At 49.7% G+C, this 21222-nt stretch overlaps 1 protein-coding gene across 2 annotated transcripts in view; it reads right to left on the reverse strand.

The window, feature by feature from the left end:
* The window catches only part of RIN3 (Ras and Rab interactor 3), a 184338-nt gene that overhangs the window by 123947 nt on the left and 39169 nt on the right, over positions 1-21222 (reverse strand). For both annotated transcript variants that reach the window (XM_074393455.1, XM_003939845.4), the window contains exon 2: positions 17657-17861. In XM_074393455.1, the coding sequence (XP_074249556.1) occupies positions 17657-17861 (205 nt within the window). The remainder of the gene's footprint in view (positions 1-17656; positions 17862-21222) is intronic.

A 21222-nucleotide genomic window follows, 5' to 3' on the forward strand; every position in this document is an offset into this window, starting at 1 on the left:
CGGCCCCACCTGTGACCTCCAGAAGGGGGACAGGTACAATCACATGGCCAAAGATTTAATCAATCACGCCTCTGCAATGAAACCTCTAGACGTTCTGGCTGGTGAACACAGATGTGCTGGGAGGAAGATGCACCCAGCTTCTAGGAGTGTTAGCTACCTCGATGTGTTACCAGCCTTGGAATTTTTTGGAGCTGCCCTCATCCCCTTATTTTGTTTTGACATTCTTCTAAATCTAGTAACCCGATTCATCTCCAGGTGGTCCTCAGTGAGAGATGCTGTCTCCTCAATATTCAAGGGTCACTCTTCTGGCAGGGCACAGTGGCTCATGCCTGTAATCCCAGCACTTTGGGAGGTCGAGGTGGGTGGGTCACCTGAGGTCAGGAGTTCAAGACCAGCCTGGCCAACAGGGTGAAACCCTGTTTCTATTAAAAATATACAAATTAGTCAGGTATAGTGGTACACACCTGGAATCCCAACTACTTAGGAGGCTGAGGCAGGAGAATAGCTTGAATCTGGGAGGCAGAGGTTGCAGTGAGCCAAGATTGCACCACTGCACTCCAGCCTGGGCAACAGAACAAGCCCCCCTCTCTCTCTCTCTCTCTCTCTCTCTCTCTCTCTCTCTCTCACTCACACACACACACACACACACACACACACACACACACAAGTAATCCTTCCACAGGAGACCCATAGACTTCCCATCAGTAGGACAAGACAGAGGCAAAATCCTGCCCATCTCCCTTGGACTTGGCTGGATACCACTTTCACCAACCCACAAAGCCACGTGTCCTGACAGCTAGCAGAGGTCAAGACCCACAGAACCACACCCACTGTCCCTCTCTCTAACTGCAGGAAGCAGTTACAGAAGACTCACCATCCATTTTCCCCAAGGAACTGGGGTCTTGGACTCTTGAGGGGGAAATGTTATAGTAGGTAGTCAGACAGGAGCAGTGCAGGAGAGTCCCCCTCCCCCTACCAGGAATGTCAGGCCACCGTCAGATGATGGGCAGGTGGTTATTAAATGTCTCTCTAAAATAATAATTAGTTGCAGCTGGCACGCCAGGGAAACGGTCTCCCAATAGAAAAAACCTGAAAACCTGTGATCAGCATCTTCTAGATAACATCTCACAAGCTGCGCCAATGGGCTCAAGCATGAGCACTAAGAGGCAAAAGGGCAGAGTGTAACTGGTATAGGACCTTATTCTAGAAACCCTGGACCGGTAAGGGAAGAATGCCTCCATTGAGCATGCGCACAACTCCAGTAAAAACACTGTGGGCCGGGCGTGGTGGCTCACGCCTGTAATCCCAGCACTTTGGGAGACTGAGGCGGGTGGATCACGAGGTCAAGAGTTCGAGACCATCCTGGTCAACATGGGGAAACCCTGTCTCTACTAAAAATACAAAAATTAGCTGGGCATGGTGGCACGTGCCTGTAATCCCAGCTACTCAGGAGGCTGAGGCAGGAGAATTGCCTGAACCCAGGAGGCGGAGGTTGCGGTGAGCCGAGATCGAGCCATTGCACTCCAGCCTGGGTAACAAGAGTGAAACTCCATCTCAAAAAAAACAAAAGCAAAAACAAAAATACTGTGCATGTGGCCCCTCCCAGGGGCTGGGAGACCACTGCGCATGCGGACAGCCCACCCCAAGGGAAGAAACCCACTCCAAGACTCAGGGCAGAGGGACGCAAGACCCTGGAAGCATGCCAACACTGAAAACCCTAAGGCAAAGGTCAAACCGTGCACTTGCTCTCAAGCCGCCCACCTGGCCCTCTTCCAAGTATACTTTCCTTCCTTTTGTTCCTGCTAGAAAGTTTTAATAAACTTTCACTCCTGCTCAAAAACTTGCCTCAGTCTCTTACTCTGCCTTACGCCTCCTTGGTTGAATTCTTTCTTCTGAGGAGTAGAGTATTGAGGCTGCTGCAGACCTGTGTGGACTCCCCTTGCTAACAGGAGGAGAAGTGATGAGGACCCTGCAGCTGCGCCGCCCAGACCTCATCCTATGTGCCTTTTCCATTTGGTGGGTCCTGCGTTGCAGCCTTTATACAAAACTGTAATTGGAAGTACAACACTTTGTGAGTCTTTGTGTTGTCCTATCGGATTATCAAACTTGAATGAGGATCACGGGAACTCCTGAATTTGAAGCCAAATTGGACAGGAGTGCAGGTAGCCTGGGAAGCCCACTCGTGGCTGGCATCTGAAGGAGGAGCAGCCCACGGGGTCTGCACTGACTCTGGGTAGTGTCCAAATTGTTGGACACCCAGCTGGTATCAGAACACTGTAAGTGGGTGCGTGTGTGTGTGTGTGTGAGTGTGGGTGAGTGTTGTGAAATTAAATCATTCACACTTAAAATAATTGGGACTTAAAGCTGTTGGGACTTCACATTATTCAGAGCCTTGGGAGGAATGTGGCTACGCTGCCCGAGTCATGCTGCAGGCAACTGGAACTTCTGCAGCCGATTTCCTGTCAATATTTAAGACCAAACAGCAGCAGAGATAAAACTCCCTCAGAACACTCCCCTTCTTACAGAGGATTAAAAGAAAAACCTTAGACCAATTAAATTTAACAGAATTTAACTGGGCAAAGACTAATTCATAAATCAGGCAACTCCTGAACCAGATTAGGTTCAGAGAGACTCCAGCATAGCCATGTAGTGGAAGATTTACAGACAGAAGAAGGAAAGTAATGGACACAAAAATGGAAGTGAGATACAGAAACAGCTGGATTGGTGACAGCTCGACATTTGCCTTATTTGAACACCATTTGACCAGTTGGCCACCTCTGACTGGCCAAGACTCAGTGATTGCTCCAAGCGTAGTTTACAGTCCGTTTACGCCTCCAGTTAGGTTACAGTTCACTACACCTAGAGAAACATTTAGGCAGAACTTAAAATATGTAAGGAGGCAGCGTTAGGCTAAACTTAATTTAACTGGAGTAGTAAGTAATTTTCCCAGGTTGTAGCAATCTGTAACCCATCAAATCACTGGGGCACGCAGTGGTCTCATACGGAAAATGTCATCCTCCTAAAACTCTCTGTCTCTGCCTGTGTAAGTAACACTGTAACTTCACCTTGAACGCTGGCCTTGTTCATTTACAGTCGGTGTCTCCTGGGTGGCTACCCTCCAGCTTTGTGCTAGCATAAACACCATACCTAATCACATTTTCTGAATGTCATTCTTCTTTTCTTTCTTTTTTTTTTTGAGACAAGAGTCTCACTTTGTCGCTGAGGCTGAAGTGCAGTAGCATGATCTCAGTTCACTGCAACCTCTGCCTCCAGGGTTCAAGTGATTCTCCTGCCTCGGCATTCTGAGTAGCTGGGATTACAGGCATGCACTACCACACCTGGCTAATTGTTGTATTTTTGTGGAGATGGGGCTTCACCATGTTGGCCATTCACCACATTGGCCAGGCTGGTCTCTAACTCCTGATCTCAAGTGACCCGCCCACCTTGGCCTCCCAAAGTGTCGGGATTACAGGCATGAACCACGGCGCCCGGCCTGAATGTCATTATTTAAGGTTGACAGTGTGTGAGTGAGTGTGTGTGTGTGTGTGTGTGTGTGTGCGTATCTACAGCAAGGGAACTCTGGGGTGCCCACAGGGCCTCCCTGCTGAGCAGAACATGGAAACAAAGGCAGAGCAGAAGCCAGTGGTACTCCTGGGAAGGCAAATTCTGACCCCTGACTCCAAGCCAGGGCAGGAGCTGAGGCTGGAGCCTCTTAAATTGCAACCAAATTGCAGATTTCTGTCCACACTGGAAAAGTGCTCTTTGTGGTGCACCTGTTAGGGACACATACCCAGGTCACTGGTTAGAAGCACAGGCACATGGCAGGGCTGCCCCATCTTTAGGTGTCAGGAATGGCACAGGAAGGAAGGCCGGTGTTTTTCAAACCGCAGGTCATGATTCATTAGTGTGAATGCCACCCAACATTTCTTTTTCCAGAATGAAACAGAAGAAAATAAAACAGAAGACCTTTGCCTATAACAAGGGTGGACTTCTTGTTGGAGGGTGCAGATTTCCACAGCCCAGGGTCACAGTACGACACATATTTTTCACTCTATTGACAGTTACTTTCTCCCCTTGCTTTTTTGACCCCTCCTCCCCAGTCCCCACTGATCTGTCCCTAGGGTGACTGGCATGACAAATTCTGGTTGCTGGCTTCAACGAGGCTGACCTTCGCTGGTGCTCCGCACCGAATCGGCCCTTTCACACCCAGCCCATAGCTATTTCCAGGTTTTCTCACCTTGTTCAGACATGGACCCTGTTCTCCATTCTCACATTCCAAAAGAGAAAGAAAAAAAGGCAGGAGCCCTCAGAGGCAGCTCCTCCAGCTGGGGGCAGGCCCACAAACTGTATTTCTTCCTGGGCTCCCAGATGGCCATGAGCGGCCAGGTATCAGCCCTGGGACTCTGGGTGATTGTACGGTTTCCCTGAACCTCTGGGTTCTTATCCGTAAATGGGAGTGGCAACACCTGCCACCACCCAGCAGAAAGAAAAAACGAAACCAAGGCCCTGCCTCTCTGGTTGGAAGACGCATGGAAAAGTTGCAGAGGAAGGCACCCAACAGGACGCTCACTGAGGACCATGCTCCACTCGCCCCCCCTGCAGCTGGTTTTACCCTTCTGTCTCCCAGTCTCAGGCTTCACCTAGACCTGGGGGTCTGTCCACCATGTGTGTTTATTGTGAAAAAGAATCAGAAGGGATTACCTGACCCCAGAAGAGATGAAACTTACAGATCCAGGGCAACAGGAGGCAAATACAAGATGATAAACTAAAGAGAGAGCAGTTCAAGTCCACAGTACGGAGCCAGAAGTTAAAATGGTGGCTAGCGTGTGCACACTGGGCCAGGCGCCTTACATGTGGTATCACTCAGTCCTCCCCCAGAGCCACATAGATGGCAACTGCCAGAGCAGGACTAGGGCCAGGCATCCCCACCACATGGTGCAGCATCTCTCCCCTCTCACTGTTGTGCTGTGTTATCTACTCGCTGGGGACAGGGTATCGACAGGAATGGAAAGCCCCCGAGGTTGGACTCTGCAGCTCCCCAGTTCTGAACCCATCACCCACGCTTTCAGCATGGCCACAGGGCTCTCATGTGGCTCTTGCCTTCTGACTGAAAAGCAGGCTGGAGGCTCTGAGTTCACAACAGACAGTAGGGCAGGGAGGGACTCTGAGTTTGACCTAGCTCCAGGAGTCCTCTGATGCTTCCTGCCCAGGTGACCATGGATGAGGATGACACTGACAGGTACCTGCTATGGGCAGAGCCCGGGTCAGTGGTCTACCTTGGCCAACTGGAATAAGAGGGTCTGTTCTATTCCCCTCTGGGGAAGTTTAGCTGCTGAGCTAGTCATGGAGACCCTTCTAGAAGGTATTCACAGACAGCATCTCAATAACGGCATCACTGTGCCACCATGACGCCTGAAGAACAGTTTAGATTATGAATTATCTCAGCTTAAACCTGGCAGAGTTTGGCCCAAGTCAGTATCACGCAGCAGACCATCTTCATGAGCTGTTTATATCCACGTCACCCACCTGCCTACTCCCTGATCAGGTGTCCTTAGGTCAAACTCCAAGGGGATGTTGTCCATGATGGCTGTTGCAGGTGAGTACAAGGCAGGGTGTAGAGCTGAGGGACCACCCAGAGCCCCTTCTCCAACACCTTGGGGGTTTCATATGAAAAGTCTCAAAGCCCACCTTACTTCCCCCTTTCTGCCCCCTGCAGCCAGCTGTTTAGAGACAGTGAACCATAAATACTACCTCTGTCCCTCACCAGCTGTAGGCAAGTTACTTTTACTTCTTGGGGTCTCAATTTCCTCATCTGAACATGAGGACAATAATTCAGGGTCACTGTGAGAATCGCTGATCATGTACATAAAATGGCTGGCACAGAGAATGTACTTAATAACTTATAACCCTAATTATTATTTATAATATTATTAGAGATTGCTCTCATTTGCTGGTCCGAATCACATGCTATGATATTAAGTGCATAATGTCATTAGACAAATAAATGACAACTACTAATAGGATTATTATTATGCTTGCAGCTGGACCAAAGAGACAGGAAAAAGGACTCAAAGAGCCTTCACCTCCGTAGTAGATTAAAAAGAGCCACAAAGTCTTTGCTGCTTCCCCTATCGAGAGATGGAGTCTATTTTCACCTCCTGGTGAAAACAGGGTGACCTTGGGAGTGGCACTGACCAAAAAAAAAAAAAGAAGAGACACTGTGAAGTTCCGAGCTTGGGCTTCAAGAGGCATGCAGCTTGAAGTCATGCCTTTGGACTGTGAAGGCATGCAGCTTGAAGTCACCTTTGGACTGTGCTGTCATGTAAAGAAGCCTGAGCTAGCCTGCTGGAGGTGTGTGGCTCAGCCAACAGCCAGCACCTACCACAAGACACCAGTGAGGCTATCATAGACCATCCACCTCTAGTCAAGCTGCCAGATGATTGCAGCCACATGACTGATCCCAGAAAAGACCAGCAGAAGAACCACTCAGCTGAACCCAGCCCAAATGGCTGACCCACAGAATTGTAAGCAAATAAAATAGTGACTGTGGTAAACCACTGATGTTGGGTTGGTTTGTTACATATATACCAGGGGGTATATGGACATGAGGCCTCCACCTTTGGGTATCCCCCTACTCTCTTCCATGAAGCACTGCTGAATACACATAGCTCAGTGGGAAAGTTTCAAAGCCAGTGATGTGGTCCAGCCCCTCACTCTACAGCCAAAGAAACTAAGACCCAGAGAAGTAAAATGACCTCCTGAGGTCACATCACTTGTTAATGTCAGAGCCAGAAAAAGAATGCAAACCATGCGACTTCAGGCCATGTTGTGACCACTACAATACATAACCTCTAGCCCAACCAAACCACTGGTGTTAAATAAGCATGTACTCCATGCCAGGCACAAGGCTAGGGATTTTAGATACCTGCAACAGCTCCTTCCCTGAGGCTCAGAATATCACAACCTCTGTGCAGATGAGAAAATATTGTGAGGTGCAAGTTGGTAAGGAGACAGGAAAGGGGATAGGTATTAAAGGGGCAGGTCTAGAGTGTTGGGCCTTGGACCCTTTCTTGGACCCTTCCACCCATATGCTCTGGAGCTGAACTTCCCAAATGAACTTCAGTCCTTAGTTGGCCACTTGAAGCTATGTGAGCTCTCTGGGCACCTTCTTTTTCTGTGAAATGGGATCATAGTAGTTCCTGCCTGTGATAGTTACTGAGTTAGCTCCCCAAGAACCAGTCCCCTCTCCCTTTCCTTGCTAACAGACCCTGATTCTGGCCCTGGTGGCAATGTGTCGTGACTCAGGAGAGGCATTATATTTGGTCAGAGCCGATCATGACCATACTGCTCTCCTTGGCCATTAACCCCCTTTCCTGGCTTTCATCACATCGGGGTGGCCAATGAAGCATTTAGAACAACATGTGTTCCCTAACAATAATTCAGAGCCTAGGAGGAGAAAGCCATTTGCCTGTGACCTCCTGCCTTTGAATGGGTGAGGTGTCTGGAGCTGCAGCTGCCATTTTGCAACCATGAGGTGAGAAACTGAGGACCAAAAGTCAACACCTTGAAGATGGAGGAATAGAAGAGTGGAGAGGAGCCAGGCGGAGTAGTGTGGGAACTGAAGGCATCACAGAGCTGCTGAACTAGCCCTGGAGCCCAACCTCGAGACTTCTCGCTAGATAAACAATAGCATCCTTATGGCTGAGGCTACCATAGTCGGGCTTGCTGTTACTTGAAGTTGAAAGCATTCACTACCACCCCCGTGCCTCAAAGGATCATTGAAAAGGCTGCACAGGTGGTATCAGAGTGCCTGCTATACAGCACGAAGTCAGTATGCAGTACTTCCATCAGAGGCGGCCCGTCCTGACTTCCTTACAGCTCCAGAGCAACTGCATCTTGAATAGTGGCTGGGGCAGCTGAGACCTGCTGGCCTGCATTCCCAGGAGGTTAGGCATTCTCAGTCACAGGATGAGACAGGTCAGCACAAGATACAGGTCACAAAGACCCCGCTGATAAAACAGGTCGTGGTAAAGAAGCCGGCCCAGACCCACCCATGGCAATGCAGGTGACCTCTGGTCATCCTCACTGCTCATTATGTGATAATTATAATGTGGTAGCAGGCTAAAAGCCACTCCCACCAGCGCCATGACAGTTTACAAACGCCATGGCACATCCAGAAGTGACCCTATATAGTCTCAAAAGTGGGGGACCCTTAGTTCCAGAAATTGCCTGCCTTTTTCCCAGAAAACTCCTTGTTTAGTATATGATCAAGAAATAACTGTAAGTGTATTCATTGGAACAGCCCATGCCGCTGCCCTGTGGAGTAGCTGTTCTTTATCCCTACTTTTCCGAATACACTTGCTTTCACTTTACTCTGCGGACTTGCCCCTGATTCTTGCCTGAGGTCCAAGAACCCTTTTCTTAGGGTCTGGCTTGGGACCTCTTTCTGATAACACTTCCTTCCCCAGACCCCCTCTACCTGCCTCCTGGCCCTGAAGATGAATGTCTCAAAGCCCCTAGCATTCCTGATGTCCGTGTTCATAGATGTCTCCATGAATCAGAAGGGCAACAGGGCAGGACATGGGGCATCCTGAGACAAGGAAAGGCATCCTGATGAGCAGCTCCAGATTTCAGGGCTCAGCCTCGGTGAGAGGATGAGCCAGGTGGAGAGCAGTGAGGGAACACGGGGAGGCAAGCGCCGGTGCCAGGGCTACCTCTGTCCACTTCCAGGACACTCATGGCGGGGGCTGTGTGTGGTTCCTACAATGGAGCAGTTCACACTGATGCCCACGGTTGGACCTTCCATCTGCCACTGCTCCTGAAAGCCTTCTCTGATTAGCCACCAACAAAGCTTCCTAGGCCCGGTGTCCTTACTCTACTTCTCTCCTCCCTGGGAACAAGCCTGGTCTATGCCTTGCTGAGTCAGCTGTGTGTGTGTGTGTGTGTGTGTGTGTGTGTGTGTGTGTGCGTGTATGTGTGTGTGTGTGTGTGTGTGTGCGCTTCCTCCATTCTTCATCCCTCACTGTACTTACTGCATTAGGGACTCTCAGCAGAAATGTCCTCTTCCATCAGTTGTACAAACCACTGGGCTCATGCCATTGTGAGAGTCCAATTTTCTTTGAAGAGTTAGTATTCCCCCATGGAACCCCCCTGCCCAAACAACAGTGGGCAGTGGTAGGAGCACTGGGCTGTGGGTCAGACACCTGTGTCCTTCCTAGTTCTGACACTGGTTTGCTCTGTGTCCCTGAGCAAGCCACTTCCTCTTTCTGAGTTGGCTGTTTCCAGTCTATAGTGAGGGAGGTAGGCAGAACAATTCCAGGACACCTTGCTTCCAGAAGATACTCCTCTAGCATCAGTGCCCTGGGGGTCTTTCCCAGCCCCCAAGAGGCTTGCAAGACGGTGAGTTTCATGGTAAATTGACGCAAACCAGGAAACGGTCTCGCCAGTCTTCAGACCCTCTTCCTGTCTACCTTCAGCCAGGGTGAGTTTTGGAAAGACCAACTTATTTCACTAACAGCTGGGACAGAATATGCTTAGGGAGAGAATTATGCAGCCACCACACTCCCCACTTCCTCTCCGAATAAATACATAAAAATCCAAAGCTAAGTGCACCATAAGTGGTTTTGTTTTTACCATTCATTTTTTGGCCTGGACAATTCAGAGCTATCTGCTTTTCCACTTTAGTTATTTTAGGATTATTTTCCAGTTGCTTGGGGAAAATTTCCAATCATGCTCATTAGGGCAGAAATAGAAGTAGCTGACTCTTCTGAGAGGCCACATCCACAGGGGTTGTGCCTGCAGAGGTTGGCAGTCAGTGGCTGGGGCCCATCCTAGACAAAGGTCCTCATATCCTCAGTTCTGACTCTGACACACCTAGAGATATGCATGTGTGTGTGTGTGTGTGTGTGTGTGTGTGTGTGTGTGTGTCTGTGTGCGTGCGCACGCACGTGCGCGTGCGTATACAAAGCTATAAGAAAGTCAAGCCACAAATCCTTAGAACCACTGAGTACTGGAAATGGAATTAAGGGACATATTGCCCAATACCTTTATTTTACATACGGAGAAACTGAGGCCCATCTAGCAACTCTGGCTGCACAGCAGAATTACCCAGGGAGCTTTTAAAACATGCTGATGAGGCCGGGTGCAGTGGCTCACGCCTGTAATCCCAGCACTTTGGGAGGCTGAAGTAGGCAGACCACAAGGTCAGGAGATTGAGACCATCCTGGCCAACATGGTGAAACCCCGCCGCTACTAAAAAGACAAAAATTAGTCAGGCATGGTGGCACATGCCTGTAATCCCAGCTACTCGAGAGGCTGAGGCAGGAAAATCACTTGAGCCAGGGAGGCAGAGGTTGCAGTGAACTGAGATCGCACCACTGCACTCCGGCCTGGCAACAGAGCAAGATTCTGTCTCAAAAATAAATAAATAAATAAAAAATAAAATAAAATCATGTGGATGGCTGAGGCTCACTCCAAAACAAAGAGCGAAGCATTTCTGGGGGTGAGGTCGAGACACTACTTTTTTTTAAAGCTTTTAGAGACAGTCAGTTTTGGGTTTAAGTCAAGTTCCGTAATTTGGTAGCCATATGACTCAGGCAGGCATCTTATCATCACAGAACTGAGTTTCCTCACTTATAGAATAGAGATCATACCCTTGTTTTGCAGGGTTGTTGGAAAAATGAGAGATGGTGCTTAGCCAAAGTAATCCTGCAATAACTGATGATTATGCCTTTTACACTGGTCTCACAAGAGAAGGGCTTCACTGAAAGTTTCTTTTCTGAGATGGAGTTTTGCTCTTGTTGCCCAGGCTGGAGTGCAGTGGTGCAATCTCAGCTCACTGCAAACTCCGCCTCCTGGATTCAAGCAATTCTCTTGCCTCAGCCTCCCACGTAGCTGGTATTATAGGGACCCACCTCCACACCCAGGTAATTTTTTGTATTTTTAGCAAAGATGGGGTTTTGCCATGTTGGCCAGGCTGGTCTTGAACTCCTGACCTCAGGTGATCCACCTACCTCAGCCTCTCAAAGTGCTGGGATTACAGGCATGAGCCACTGTGCCTGGGCCACTGAAGGTTTTTATGAAACTAATACTGAATGGAATTGGTACTCCTTGGGCTCACACCCAGGGAGGGTGCCTTGAACCACCTAGGTGGCTGGTCCATATCACAACTCAGTTTATTGCAACTTTTGAGCCAAACTTTCACCTCCCTCACCACCAAAAGCAACCTTAAAATGAAGGTTTCCTTCATTAAAAACCACCTTGGCCTAGAAGCAACTGACACTTCAGTAGCAACGAACACCCATGGTGCCCAGATCTTGGTTTCTAATATCATTCTCTATAGGAGAAACCAGGGCTTCTTCGAGAAATGGCTGATTCTACGACTGGGGCAGGAAATATACAAGATGAGCATGGAATACCTTGTATTGCCAGGAAATGACACAGTGTTCCAAAAAACAAACACCCACATGCACAGTGATGACGGTGTGTCAAAGGCATACAGGTACCAACTGAAAGACTCCCAGTGCCCAAAGTTGGAACAATTTGAGCAACAAAATAATTAAAGTAGTATTGGATTATAGTCCAAAGTATAAAAGTACTCTGTTCGACATTGATATAAGTAAATGGCTTAATACATAGGTGGAAGAGAAAAGGCAAATCTCTTGTGAAGACAAATTCCAAGTAATATATTAGATACCAAATCAAGGAGGTGGAGCTTAATTCCCCATTCCTTAAAGGTGGGCTGAGCACACTGACTGCCTTCCAAAAAGGACAGTCTAGAGAGGGAGTGGGGAAAGAGTCACCTTGAGGTGTAGAAACTCTACGAACACAATACAAGCAGATGATCAAGGTCAACATCACCAATGGTAAGTCATTCTGATAGTCTGTTGCCTTGATATGATGTGATTAGAATATTTTACCACTGTGGTCTTTCCCCCCAAACCCCTAACCCCAGTCTAACCATCAGACAGGTCCTGGTCAAGGAACATTCTATAAAAGACCTGACCACTGTTCCTCAAAACTGCCAAGGTCATCAAAAACGAAGTCTGAGCAAATGTCACAGCCAAGAGAAGCCTAAGGGGATATGATAACTAAATGTAATGTGGGATGGGACCCCAGAGCAGAGAAGAGACATTAGGTAAAAGCTGGCCAGGCAGGTGGCTCATATCTGGAACCCCAGCAGTATGGGAGGAGTGCCTGAGCCCAGGAGTTCAAGACCAGCTTGGGCAACCCAGGGAGACCTCATCTCTACAAAAACTAAAAAAATAAATGAGCCGGGCATGGTAGTGTGTGCCTGTAATCCCAGCTACTCAGGAAGCTGAGGAAGGAGAATCGCTTGAGCCTGAGAGGTAGGCTTCAGTAAGCTGTGATCGTGCCACTGCACTCCAGCTTGGCTGATAGAGCAAGGCCTGTCTCAAAAACAAAACAAAAAACAGAAAATCTGAATAAAGTAAAGTATGGACTTTAGTTAATGGCAATGTATCAAGATCAGTTTCTTAATGGTGGCGAAGGTACTACCCTAGAGCTAGATGTTAACAATGAGGAAACTGGTGTGGAGGATAGGGGCACTCCCTGCGCCATCTTTGCAACTTTGCTGTAAATCTAAAACTATTCTAAAACAGAAGTTTGGTTGCCTTGCTTCTGGACACACACAGATCAAAAAATGGGCTAGCATGTTCCCAAAACCTTATCAGAGAAGCAGGCTGCAGGGAGGGAGGTGTGTAGTGGAGAAGGGGTGGGATATGGTCAAGGTCATATAGATATTTAGAACAAAGGGCCTGTATCTCCAGCCTCCTGAGCACCACCACCAGATACAATGAAGTACGGTCTCTCATTGGTGCCAGAAGGGCTAGACCCAGGTGGTTTCTGAGGACCTTTTCAGTTCCCACAGCCTGGAGACCACCTATGGTATCTGTATCTTTAGAAACAATGACATCATTACATGGATACCAGTTCTGTGGGAGCGCTATTGTGCAGCAAAGGGCCTTGCCCGCTGAAGATCACACCAGATAGACTCTGCTCCTGCCAGCTGTGTGCCCTCAGGCAAGTGAGTTGACTTCTCTGTGCCTCTGTTGCCTCATCTAAAAATGGGAACACTAACGCCTACCTGATAGAAATCGCTGGGGATCAAGTAAGATCATGCATACGGCAACTCTGGGTAAAAGCTGGCAATCTTCATCCCAGCACGTGCACTCAGGACTTTCCTTACGCTCGAAAATATAGAGGTGCACAGGAAGAAGTGGGGTATAAAGGCAGAGAGCAGGGAGGGCAACGGAGGGCACGGCTCCTCCACTCTTGTTCTCAGGGCTGACCCAGCTGCTGTGGCCTCAGAACCGGGTGGCAAGTGGGCGGCAGTGGGAAGGGAATGGCTGACTCCTTTAGTGCAGTCACCTACGGTCTCAACATTCTCCATACTCAGCACCTGGATGGTAGAAGAGTTCTCTGGGCCTCAGCTGATTGGTGCCTCCCCTGCCAGGGCTGAAGGCGTGTCCAGGCCTCTTGCACCACTGAGGCTGGGATTAAGGCCTAAGGCCTTGCTTTAACTTGTGCTCACCTAGAAAATGAACTAAGCTCCGTGGCCTTTGCCTCTTGCCACAGGCCCTGAGCAACCTAGCCTGGCTCGGTCAGTTTGGAAGTAGCAGATTCATTTGTTCCAGTGAACAATCAGAGCGAGGCTCACTCTGTGCTCCCAGACCTGAATCAGGCAATGGCGTCCCAGGTAGATGAATGCAAGGTGGTCCTGCTTGCCAGGGTCCCAGTGGGCTCTAATCCCGCCACTCTCTTTCAACCCCAAGGGCTCCAGCCAGGCTCACGTCCACCTCTGGGCCTTGGCCTGTGCTGTTCCATTATCCACTACTTCCCAGCAGACTGTCAGCTCCCCCATCCCATCTTGCCCATCCATCCTGCAAGGCTCAGCTTGGTGTCTACCTCCTCCAGGAAGTCTGCCCAGATCACCCCACCTGGATGTGCTTTCTTCCTGTTCCAGGTAACTCACTGCCCTGCCTTTCACAGAGCACTTAGCTTTCCCCTCCCGGTGCCTTTAGGTTCACATTTGTGCATGGAGCCCCCACCAGACCCTCGGAGAGGACAGTGGTAAGATTACATCTTACCCATCATTATAAACATGGCTGATATCCAACCCCATCCAGCACTGGTTGACCTCAGAAAATTACTTTTATGTCTCTCCTGCTACTCACTTCTAGAGGGATGGGCTTGAGCCTCGCCAGGCCTGGGTTCAAACCTCAGCCCTGTACCTCACTAGCTGTGTGACCTTTGGGAAAGTCACCTGACTCTAGAGCTAGGTGCAGCTGGTGACCCACGCATCCCCATGGGGCCTGATCTTTTTAGCGGACTCCAGCCCTGCTTCCACAGGCCAGCTCTGCATGTTTTCACCCAAGGATTTCTGGCAAGAGTCAGATCTTACAGTTAAGGAAGAGAGAAGGGGCTGGGTGTGGTGGCTCACACCTGTAATGCCAGCACTTTGAGAGGCCAAGGCGGACAGATCACCTGAGGTCAGGAGTTCGAGACCAGCCTTGTCCACATGGTGAAACCCTGTCTCTACTAAAAACACAAAAATTAGTCAGGTGTGGTGGTGCATACTTGTAGTCCCAGCTACTCAGGAGGCTAAGACAGGAGAATTGCTGGAACCCAGGAGGTGAAGGTTGCAGTGAGCTGAGATTCTGTCATTGCACTCCAGCCTGGGCAACAGAGCAAGACTCTGTCAAGAAAGAAAGAAAGAAAAGAAAGGAAAGGAAGAAAAGAAGGAAAGACAAAAAAAGGAAGAGAGAAGGGGCTGGAAAATGCATCCTCACACCCCACAGCCTTTGTTTGACCCACGACTATCAGGAGTCGGTGAATAATACACAGCTCCCTCGCCCCTTGGGTGGGATAACCCCAAAATGTGTGTTCCACACTGGCTCCCAGAATTCTCCAGCAGGATTCAGCTCCAGTTTCCCCTAGGGGTAACTCGCATGACAATGTACCTTTTACAGTCCCTTCCCCTGGCTTGGTTCCCCTACTGGTGATTCCTGGGGTTGCTTCCCAAGTAAGCCACTTGCGCTCAAATTCTTGTCTCAGGGATTTGATTCTGGGGAAATCCAAACTAAAGCATTTCTCTTAGCCTCAGTTTCATTATCTGTGAAATGGGTATGATGGCAGAATTGGCCTCACAGGATGACTACAAAATGATATCTCCAAAGCCTGGAATAACTCAGCATTCTCCAAACAGAACCACTACAGTTATTTTTAATTGTGCTTATTTAAATTTTTTTTTTTTTTTTGACAGATTCTCACTCTATCAATTGGGCTAGAGTGCAGTGACGTGATCTGGGCTCACTGCAACCTCCGCCTCCCCAGTTCAAGTGATTCTCCTAACTCAGTCTCCTGAGTAGCTGGGATTACAGGTGTGTGCCACCATGCTTGACTAATTGTTGTATATTTTGTAGAGATGGCAACTCGCCATGTGGCCCAGGCTGGTCTTGAACTCCTGGGCTCAAGGGATCCTCCAACTGTGGCCTCCCAAAGTGCCGAGATTACAGGCATGAGCCACCGTGCCCAGGCTAACTTCTGAAGAGAGGACTGAATCTTTTGACATAGGAATCATGACGATGTCCTGCCCAGCTTGCTCTGGAGAGCCAGCACCTTCTCCTGGGACCATCCCCCACTGTCTGGCCAATCCCCATCTGGACACGCCCCTCTTGATGACCAAAAAATCCGGAACATGGCCATCCCTCAGCATCAGAAACTTGCCCCTTGGGCTGGTCTTGAGCTGCCTCCTCCCAGCAACAGTGGTAAGCTCATTCCTGAGAACCCACCAGGGGAGTTGGGGACTGGATGGGGTGCCGGCTGAACAGTCATTGGCAGGAGACCCTGGTTTAATTTTCTACCCAGGCCTTTCCAGCCCAGCAGTCCTCCTGGCCTTGGCGGGACACTGCTGTGCTTTCAGCCACCACAGTCCCCACTCCCTGTGACAGAGGCCTGTGTAGCAAAAGGAGTTTGGGACTTTGCAGAAGGCCCCATAAGTTCTAGTAACTCCAACTTTCGGGTACAACTGGAGACTTGATGCATTTTACCCAGTCCGAGGTGAACGAGTCCACTCGCCATCTGAGCCCTGTACTTATACATCTGGATTCTTCCCGGGAGGCAGACAAGCCCTGCAACCACAGCAGGGCAGAGACCATCGAAAGCGCACGGTGGCTGGAGGACACGAGTCCCGCTGAGCCAAATAAATCTCTGTGCTCAACATAGCCCAGGGTGCCCAGACTGCCTGGGTCCAGATGGATTCCCACTTTGCCATTTATTCACTATGTCCCCTGGGGGACGGCACTCAACTTGTTTGTATCACGGTTACCTCATCTGTAAAATGGGCAGAGTGGCAATGCCTACCTCCTAGGGCTGCTATGAGGTTACATGGGCAGATTCACATGAAGAAGCTACAAGACTTCCTGGAGCAAAGCAAGTACTCAGTGAACGCTTGCCACAATAGAGGCGTGAGTCTACACGGAAAATGTGCAGACAGACGCACCGCATGCAACGTGACTTGGGAGGCAGATTGGTGGGTTACAGGGCTGCAGGAGGGGAGCAGGGGGAGGGACTGCTTAAGGAGTGTGGGGCTTTGTTTTGAGCGATGAGATGCTTTGGAACTAGATAGAGGTGGTGGTTGTACCACACTGTGTCTGTACTATATGCCACTGAACTGTGACCTTTTATATTGTGTGATTTTATATTGTGTGAATTTCATCTCAATTAAAAAAAGAAAAAACTTCTGGGGATTGAGTGTGGTTAGAGTAGGTGGAAAAGACCTTTACTTTTTACACTTCTGTCCAGCTTGGCTTTTTGCTAAATAATGAACACATATGTGTATCACTTTGGCAATTAAATAAATTCAAGTTGTTTTTAAAAGGAAGCAGTGTATAGGAGAAAATGTGTGGGGGTGGTGAAAGGAACATATGATGAGCTCTGACTCATATTTCATCATCTATCACCCGCTTATCTGCTGTCTGTCTGTTCATATGTCCATCCATCTATCTGTCCATCTGTCTGACGTCCGTCCATCTGTCCACCCGTCCATCTGTCCATCCATCCATCCATCATCTATCTTCCCATGCAATAGGAACAAGAGCCTCGGAGGCAGTGTGAATGCCTCTATTTCAAAGCAACAAAAGTTAGGCTTAGAAAATTTAAGCCACATGTCCACTCACAGAGCCTGACCTCCAAATCATCTTTTGACTCCATCATGCAGCCCTTATTTGCATATGTAAAACAGGGAGCACAAAGCCATTTTTACCCTGGCTCTGCTTGACACTCTCTAGACCCTGGCCGAGCTCTCGAAGTCAGAGCAGGCCAGCATGGTCCTCCTGACGGCATCAGTCCTGCCTCTCAGATGCCCAAATGCCCAGAGAACCTGTAAGCCACCCACTCCCTCCTCTCCAGCCATGAACACCTGCTCCCCAGTGCAGAAAACAGGCCTCCCAGTAGCCTCCCATGCCTGTGTTCTGGAAAAATATGGTGGCCAAAAAACTGACACATGTAGGAAAGGGAAACACACAGGTAGCTGTCTGCATGGTAGCTGCTTCCACGTGGGAGTCAGGGTAGGTGTGGAGCATGCCTAAGTCTCTCACGGTGGGTGTGCTACCAAGGGGGAGGCTCTCCGACTCACCCCGGCCGCCTCCCGGTACAGGATCCTGGCCACCTCTGCCTGGCCCAGACTCAGCTGCAGCCACACCGGGCATGTTTTGATGAGCTTCTCCAGGATGCTGATGCCCCGGCGGTGAGGAAGGCAGTTCTTCAGGGTGGCCGGCAGACAAAGCCCCATGCCATCCTCCTCTTCCTCTTCCTCTCCTTTGCCAACAACTGGAATGGGACTGGAAAACAGAATCAAATGATCAGCCATCTTGCAGCCGGCCCGGAGAGGGTTAACCACACCTAGGGATTCCATTCAGCCATGCTGACTTATTCGGCATTAGGTAGTCAGTGCCCCTTTGGGTAATTTAAAAAAAAAATTAACAAAATGTGGTCTTTATCTTAGGGTGCTTATAGGAAAACAGGCGAGACACAACCACAGTACAAGTAGAAATATGACAAGCATAGCGCAAAAGCAGCAGCTAGCTGCATCCCGGGGTGGGTTCAGGAAAATGGGTGGCATTCGAGCAGAGCCTTGAAGAAGATTTTTAAAAACTTTTAAAGAGTAACACACACAGTGAAATGCACACATCTTGAGTCTACAGCTAGCCACGTTTTTACATATGTCTACACCTGAGTAACTACCACCCAGGTCAAGACAGAAAGATCTGCACTGCCGTAGCCACTAGCCAGAAGTGGTTATTGAGCTATTAGAAGTGGTTTGTCTGAATTGATACGTGCTGTAAGCACAAAATATACGTAGGATTTCATTCCAAAGACTTCTGGGCTCAAGCGATTCTCCTGCTTCAGCCTCCCAAGTAGCTGGGATTACAGGTGTGCACCACCACACTCGGCTAATTTTTATATTTTTTCAGTAGAGATGGGGTTTCACCATGCTGGCCAGAATGATCTCAAACTCCTGACCTTAAGTGACCCATCTCCCTCAGCCTCCCAAAGTGCTGGGATTATAGGCATGAGCCATCGCGCCCGGCAAGATAATGTTTTAAATGTGTCAGGTTAAATAAAACACTATTAAAATTACTTTACCTGTTTTATTATGGCTGCTACAACATTTAAAACGACGTATGTGGCTTGCATTAGATTTCCACTCGATGGTGCTGGCATAGGACAGTTCTAAAAAGTCCCTTCTTACCCATTCCCAGTCAACAGTGTCTGAGCCCCAGGATGAGGATGTGTCAACACAGCACGGTGTGGGGAGGAGGATCGCAGACCCAGGAAACAGCAGCATCAAGCTGAGGAGTTCCCTGGGAAACGGCACTGCCTACTGTTCATAGTTCTGTCTGGTTTAAGAGATCCCAGACCCTCCCCAAGACCCTCACATTTGCCTTCCCCGTCCCAACACACACAGGCTGGCTTTGATTCCTGAAAAGGAGGAACAACATCTCGGAGCCTCACATCCTCAGTCATGTGGGCTGTAAGGTCTTCCTGCCTCCTACTAAGGCATCAAGTTTCTTATGGTATCCGCAGGGGTGAAAACCTTCATCAGACAGAGGAGGGTACTCAGGAAGCTATGAAGCTGTGGGTGGTGCCTTCCATCTTGCCCTGTGTCTCTGTGATGTTGCCCAGGGATGCCAGGGATCAAGGCTGGTGTTGGTTCCTGAAGCATCCAGGGCATGTGCTATAAGGAGCCTCTTGGGGCAGGTGGACGAGGCCTAGGTAAGCCCTGTAAAAAGGCACAGGAAAGTGGAACCGCCCGAGGGCAGGGCTGAGGGGTACCGGGGGTCCCAGGGTGGCAGAGGGGTCAGGCCAGCAGTGCTATGTGTTTGGAGCAGTGGGTTTCTGAGAGAACTGACTGGGACTGCCTGTCATGAAGAAGGGGGTGTGAAGGTCAGTGTTAAGTTGTCTGCACCCTGGGATAAAGTTCCCTGCCACATTCTCTGGGGAGCCCTGACTCTCACAAATATTATGTGTGCTCCCGGCTGCCTATGGATTTCCCCTCCCGGTCCACAGCCTGCAGCCTACACAGCAGAAGGAGCCAGGTCACCAGGAAAACATGAGTGTCCTGGGAAATGGCAGCAATCCTGGGGCTGGTGGGACCAGAGTCGGATGGCTCTGTGGAAGTCCATGGCTGTGGAGCTGGGGCTGAACAGTCTCAATTGGAGCTCAAGGCCAGGGTGGCCTGGCTGATACCGATGTAACCACTTCCCAGGCCCTGAGTGTGGTCCCAGTATCTCGTTTGGGAAAAGTTAAAATGATGGAGGTCTGAATTTCCCAGAAAAGAAAACACTTGGGCTGCAGTTCCTCCAACCCCACTTGGGAGACACAGAGATATATCTTCTGGCACCAAAAGATATTATAATCATCCTTAAACATCGCTGCTTGGCCCCCAGCCTCCCCCAGGCCAGTTAGGACTTTTAATAACAGGGAGTGAGGGCAATCGACTTCCATTTCTTCTCTGCCGCGAATACGGCTTAGCACTTGGCCAAGTCCTTTCCCTCTCAAGGTCTGTTTCCTCATCTGTACCATGGGGACTGGGAGAGGGAAGATTCCCCCATTTGCTGGTGGCCCTAGGTGTGCCCTGGGCTCATCCTCATTTTTTTTCACCTGCAGAACCAAAGCTGCCATCAAACACAAAGGTTCTGGGAGTAATGAGGGAGTGGGCCTCTCACTCAGTTGGGCTGTGCCGTTTCTGTGGGCCTGCCAATGTCAGATGCTGTTCCAGGCACAGGTTAGAGCAGTGAACAAGAGTAAAAAAAAAATAAGCCTTTCATGGTATTGACATTCTAGGGTAGGAGCCGGGCAATAAACAAGGCAAATGTGTGCCTAGAGGATGTCGGATGGTAATACCATCACAGAGGAAGAGGAAAGGGTCCGGGGATGGGGACAGTTCCAAACTGCACAGCCTGGGAAGACGCCTGGAAAAAGTGACTGCGGACGAAACGCCTGGATGTAGGTATCTGGGCAAGAGATTTCCAGGCAGAAGGAAAAGCAGACTCCCAAGCCTCCAGTTCCTGCTCCCTGAACAAGCGCAAGGAGAGAGAGAGAGAAGGGTGAGAGTGGGCGGAGGTGAGGGCAGAGGGGATGGGGGAGGGCCCCATGAGCATCTGGAGCCACGGGGAGAGGTGGCCTTAAATCCACATGTACAAGCATTCCCCAGGGCTGGGAGGAGAGGCTGGGCTGCCAGCTAGCTACACGCCTAGACCAGCGCTCGGGCTTCCTTCGCAAGAGTCAATGGGCCCATGAAGATCTGGGGCAACCTGGGTGGTCTCAGGGCCCAGGACGGGCTGCAAGAATTCCCAGAAATAAACCTGGTTCCCAGCCCGGCAGTCCCACCTGCACCTTGAGGCTCGAGGCTGCTGCCCTCAGGGTGACCGAGTGAAAACTGCCCAGGGCTCCAGCATCACGAGGCCTGTACATCTCACTGTCTTGTGATCACATCCCTTCCTGCTCTAAAACTTTCAATGGATTCCACTGGCTAAAGAATTCAGTCAGTCCCCTAATGTTGAAGGCATTCCCTTTCTGGGCCTCTGCCCCTCAACCCCAGACACCCCCTACAAAGGGCTGCCCTTCATCACCCAACAGAACCCGAATTTCTCCACCCGGAGCTGGTGCCCATGCTGCTCTGTCTACTTGCACCTCCTC

Source organism: Saimiri boliviensis, chromosome 2, assembly GCF_048565385.1.
Source record: "Saimiri boliviensis isolate mSaiBol1 chromosome 2, mSaiBol1.pri, whole genome shotgun sequence".
In the NCBI taxonomy this organism is placed as follows: Eukaryota; Metazoa; Chordata; class Mammalia; order Primates; family Cebidae; genus Saimiri; species Saimiri boliviensis.